This window comes from Protopterus annectens, chromosome 5.part1 (genome assembly GCF_019279795.1).
Source record: "Protopterus annectens isolate FY-2018-M chromosome 5.part1, PAN1.0, whole genome shotgun sequence".
Classification (NCBI taxonomy): Eukaryota; Metazoa; Chordata; order Ceratodontiformes; family Protopteridae; genus Protopterus; species Protopterus annectens.
This window is the reverse complement of record NC_056736.1, coordinates 761,799,023-761,805,022: the sequence shown is the minus strand read 5'-3', so window position 1 is coordinate 761,805,022 and position 6,000 is coordinate 761,799,023. Positions and strand designations below refer to the sequence as shown.

The 6,000-nt window shown below is 41.0% G+C and overlaps 1 protein-coding gene across 1 annotated transcript in view; it reads left to right on the top strand.

The window, feature by feature from the left end:
• LOC122803647 (kelch-like protein 35) overlaps positions 1-6,000 on the top strand; it is an 89,121-nt gene that overhangs the window by 36,006 nt on the left and 47,115 nt on the right. The window contains exons 4-5 of the mRNA XM_044073402.1: positions 435-553; positions 4,862-5,050. Coding sequence (XP_043929337.1) covers positions 435-553; positions 4,862-5,050 — 308 coding nt within the window. The remainder of the gene's footprint in view (positions 1-434; positions 554-4,861; positions 5,051-6,000) is intronic.

Sequence of the window (6,000 nt, the reverse complement as noted above, 5' to 3'; positions counted from 1 at the left end):
GCTGAGTGCTGGACATTGGTGCTAGTGCTGGACATTGGTGCCATTTACTATCTGAGACAAACTTTTTCATTAAAATGCAGCGGGACCATGGTAGTGTGAGAGACAATTCCTGATAATACCGGATGTGGTGTTAACATCTCCACAACACACAACCCAACATGTGTTATTGCACTTAGAAAATTACTTTCATTTATTACACACACATTCTATAGGAGACCATATTATTTGTGAGTTCAGTATGTTTTCTGCAGCCCAGAAATGTGGGTCATTTAACACTGACACTTTCCAGTGTGGTCAGAAAACAGCAAGACAGATTTTTAAATTTTGAAATTAGTAACTCAGGTGTAGTACGTGCATTTTGCCTGTTAATAGGTATGTGAACTTTCTGTGGCTAGTTACTAAAAAGTTGCTAAATAAATGTTATACTTTTCAAGGTGGCCACATGAACAGCACTGATGTCTGGATGCTGAATACCAAACTAAATTTCTGGATCAAACTCGCATCATTAAACAAGGGAAGATGGCGGCACAGAATGGTCTCACTTCAGGGCAGGGTAGGTAAATATGATTAAACATCAGAGCTACTGACTAGGAATTCTTGTTTTTTCTAAGTTTCTGTTCAGTACATTGTAAACCTCAACATGTCAGTAATACTATCTCTGTAAAGGATATAGCAGGAGTTTTTCTTTGTAATATTTTCAAGGCACAAGCTGAAAGGTTATTTTTAAGTTATGTAATACGTAGAACTCATGCCTTATATAGTGCTGGTTTTGGTTAAGCTTGAAGTAGTGTATACTTCTGCACACTAAATATGCAAACCTTAAATCAGTGCACACTTTTGCACGCTCACTATGCAAACCTTAAACCAGTGTACACTTCTGCACACTCACTATATTATGATCAAGCCACTCCACACCTCTGGTGCAGTAAAACAAACATGTTATCTGCAGTAGTGGATGGATGCATGGTCAGATTCATTAATAGATGGAAGGCTAGATTAGTTGGTGGATGGATGGATGGATGGATGGATGGATGGATGGATGGATGGATGGATGGATGGATGGATGGATGGATGGATGGATGGATGGATGGATGGTCAGATTCATGAATGGATGGGTGGTTAGACTGGTTGATGGATGGATGGTAAGACTGATGGATGGTCAGATTGGTGGAAGGATGGATGACGGATGGTTGGATGGTCAGATTCATGAATAGATTGGTTGGTGGATGGATGGATAGATGATCAGATTGGTGGATGGATGGATGGATGGATGGATGGATGGATGGATGGATGGATGGATGGATGGATGGATGGATGGAGAGGTATGAGTACAAGTAATGCAGTATGACTGCAAAATGGCTCTGACAGGTTTTAGTACAGACTGCACTCCAGATGACCCTGTTGAAACTAGTATCTCAAGCCTGGAGTAGTCTTCCAGAGGGAGATGGGAGTCTTCTTCTTCTTCTTTCAGCTGCTCCCATTAGGGGTCGCCACAGCAAATCAACTGTTTCCATTTCTTCCTGTCCTCTGCATCTTGCTCTGTCACACCAACCACCTGCATGTCCTCTCTCACCACATCCATAAACCTTATCTTAGGCCTCCCTCTTTTCCTGTTACTTTTTCCCAATATACTCTGCATCCGTCCTCATCACATGTCCAAACCAATGTAATCTTGCCTCTCTGGCTTTGTCTCCAAACCTTCCAACCTGGGCTGACCCTCTAATATACTTATTCCTAATCCTATCCATCATCGTCACACCCAGTGAAAATCTTAACATCTTCAACAATGCCACGTCAAGCTCTGACTCCTGCCTTTTTGTCAATGCCACTGTCTCCAACCCATATAACATAGCTGGTCTCACTACCCTCTTGTAGACCTTCCCTTTCACTCTTACTGGTGCTCGTCTGTCACAAATCACTCCTGACAATCTTCTCCACCCACGCCATCCTGCCTGTACTCTCTTCTTCACTTCTTTGTCACACTCACCATTACTCTGAACTGTTGATCCCAAGTACTTAAACTTATCCACCTTCACCACCTCTACTCCCTGCATCCTCTCCATTCTTCTATCCTCCCTCTCATTCACACACATATATTCTGTCTTAGTCCTGCTGACCTTCATTCCTCTTCTCTCTAGAGCATATCTCCACCTCTCCAGGGTCTCCTCCACCTGTTCCCTACTCTCACTACAGATCACAATGTCATCTGCAAACATCATAGTCCACAGGGACTCCTGTCAGATCTCCTCTGTCAACCTGTCCATCACCATTGCAAATGAGAAAGGGCTCAGAGCTGATCCTTGATGTAATCCCACCTCCACCTTAAATGCATCCATCACTCCCACCGTAGACCTCACCACTGTCACACTACCCTCGTACATATCCTGTACCACTCTTACATACTTCTCTGACACTCCCGACGTCCTCATACAATACCACAACTCCTCTCTAGGCACCCTGTCATATGCTTTCTCTAAATCCTCAAAGACACAATGCAACTCCTTCTGACCTTCTCTGTACTTCTCCATCAACACTTTCAGAGCAAACATCGCATCTGTAGTGCTGTTTCCTGGCATGAAACCATACTGCTGATCACTATTCATCACCTCCCTTCTTAACCTAGCTTCCACTACTCTTTCCCATAACTCCATGCTGTGACAGATCAGTTTAATCCCTCTGTAGTTACTATAGCTCTGCACATCACCCTTATTCTTAAAAATCAGTACCAAAACACTTTTTCTCCATTCCTCAGGCATCCTCTCACTTTCCAAGATTTCATTAAACAATCTAGTTAAAAGCTCCACTGCCATTTAACCAAAACACCTCCATGCTTCCACAGGTAGGTCATCTGGACCAACAGCCTTTCCATTCTTCATCCTCTTCATAGCTATCCTTACTTCCTCCTTGCTAATCCACTGCACTTCATGATTCACTATCCGCACATCATCCAACCTTCTCTCCCTCTCATTCTCTTCATTCATCAACCCCTCAAAGTACTCTTTCCATCTGCTCAACACACTCTCCTCGCTTGTGAGTACGTTTCCCTCATTATCCTGTATCACCCTTACCTGCTGCACATCTTTACTAGCTTGGCCCCTCTTTTCTCCCTCCTTAGTGGCCAACCTTTTATAGAACTCTTCATACGCCTTATCCTTAGCCTTCGCCACCTCTCTGTTTGCCATGCACCTCATCTCCTTATATCCTTGTCTACTTTCTTCATCTCTTTGGCAATCCCACTTCTTCTTCACCAACCGTGAGATGCTGATATTCATTTAGTTGCTTCATGCGAGGGAGGATCAGTTATCTCTCTTAATAGGAGTTACAGTGAGAAAAAGCCCAGACGTGCTTAAATGCATAGGGACTCAGGGGTTGAAACCTAGTCAAGGAGTGCTTGCCAGACAGCTCAGCTTAGTGACTGTACAGAAGAGTGCACTGGTGTAAGCTTTGCATAGTGAGTATGCAGATATTTACACTGTCTCCAGCTTAGTATAGTGACTGTGGAAAGTAGTAAACTGGTTCAGTCTTAGTATAGTGAATATGCAGAAGTGTACACTAATTCAAGCTTTGCACAGTGTGCAGAAGTGTGCATTGATTTTATTTTGGTATAGTCAACATAGAGCTACACCTGCCAGGTAACAGGTTGGCCTTAGGTACATAAAAAAAAATGAACATCCTTGCTGGATGATGACTGTAATCTCTGCCTTGTGTATATTTCTCCTGACATCATTCATTGCCAGGACTGGGGGAGGGAGAATGAAGGGACCATCTGGGACTATGTCTTTTTTGGTCCTAGGGAAGTCAACACTAATGTATGAATGCAGTAATGTGTGGATGGCTGAATGGATACGAATGAATGAATACATATGTTTATATATATATATATATATATATATATATATATATATATATATATATATATATATATATATGTACAGATACTTACATTAAACTCTGCTTCACTGCACTTTAGTAAGTGAGTAAGTGGATAAAGAACAGAATGCATTGAGTATCGCTGAAGTGTAGTATATTTTATCTCATGCCTGCCATCTTGAGAGTCTAGGCTGGAATTTTTCCCATGTTCAAATAAATCTCATATTCTTAGCAGAACTGGGTTTATAGTACAAGATCAAAGCTTTAGTTAATCGAATAACTAAAGATCAATCTTGTAATTATGAAAGCTAAAAATTTTCAACGGCCGATTTAAAGCAAGGAAACACTTCCCTTGGCTGTTATGTGGTATTACGCACATTTCTCCAATTTGGAGTGACTCGGAGTTGGTATATTTAGTTAGGGGGGTTGTGGGGTCAACGCCCCCCACTTGATCTGAGATTAAAAGGTTTTTTTTCATGTGGCCAAGGGAAGTGTTTCCATGTGTCAAATCAGCCTTTCGAGGTTTTTAACTTTCAATATTACAAGATCAGTCTTTAGTTATTCAATTAACTAAAGTTTCGATCTTGTAATATAGACCCGTAGAATCACTGCTCTCTCTGCATTTTGGGGTGGTTTAAAAATGCAAAAGGATTTCTGTAATGTCATGTTCTAGTGTGCAACAAAGTTTTTAAAAGAAAAATACCGAATAGCGATAGCATTTAAAGGGAAATCTTAACCCTGTTTAATTTATATTCTATCCGGTAGCATGTAAAGAAAAGTCTTAACCCTGTTTAGTTTAGATTCTGTCTTATAATACAGAATTTACTTATGCTGTGTAGTTCTTTGGTTCTGCATGGAGCTCAGATTTGAAACTGGACACGTAGATAAATAACATAATGAAATTCAAACTAATTAAAAAAATGTACTTGGATGGAAATGCAAAGCAGTGGTAAAGGTTTATGGAAATGATTTCAATTTTTTCTCACTCCAGCTCTATGCAGTTGGTGGCTTTGATGGCTTTAAAAGGTTATCGAATGTGGAGTGCTATGATCCATTCTCCAATCAGTGGTCCCCAGTGTCTCCACTGCTGGAAGCTGTAAGCTCCCCTGCAGTGGCCACCTGTAAGAACAAGATGTACGTGATTGGGGGAGCGTTAGATGACTACAGCAACACCTCAAAGGTAAGCAGATGCTGCCAAAACCAAACTCACAACATCTTTTTGTTTATTGCCTACCTGTTTAATTAACTGTAATTTTCTTCAGTTACATGCCTGTCTTCATTTTTCATTTAACTAATAAACAAGACTACTGAAATGCACATAGGATTTCTGAAAAAGAATTTCAAATACCAGTGCTGTTGAAATGCACACCTGTTCCAAATCTGAAATGCAGTTAAATAGCTAGCACTTTAAGACAAAATTTTAAGCATTGTGGTGCTTGAGACATAAAAAGGTTTGAGGAGTTTTGCAGAAGCCATCGGGTCATAAAGTTGTTTGATGGTGACTTATCCTGAGTGTGTATCAGTTTAGCATGGAGGATTGAAGCTATTAGCTGCTTATGAGATTCATGTTGTAATCCTGGGTTTGAATCTGTCAGTTTCCATTTGCCAACTGTGTGACTTTAAGTAAGTCATTATAGCAGATGTTTCCCTGTGCTTTAGTGGGTGCTATTTGGTGATGGAAGAGACAAACAAAACTGCAAGTGTCACAGCCCTGTAAACTAAAACTATACTGCCTTTAAGGCAGCAGTCCTAAAACACAGACTGTTGTTTCTACAAATGTTGGAGCGTGAAAAGGAAAATTGCTGCAACAGCCTGACAGAGGCGTGCAGTCACTTAAAGTCGCCATGCACTAGAAAAGCCAAAATATTGCCTGAAAGTATTTGGAAGATGTAATCCAAAAGTGTATCACATCTGAGACTGAGGAGATGGATGAATGCTGTCCAGTCTGTACTGGGACTGTATGTGACATGTGGCAACCAGTAGGAACACATCCATGATGCATATCAAAGGGTGTTATTACTACCATGAGCCGAGCAGTAACAAAAAACATGTATTGTAAACTGGAAGGCCAGTGCACCTGTAGAGGTGAGGCCATAGTGCAGAAAAAGGAGATGAAGAGCTGATGAAAAC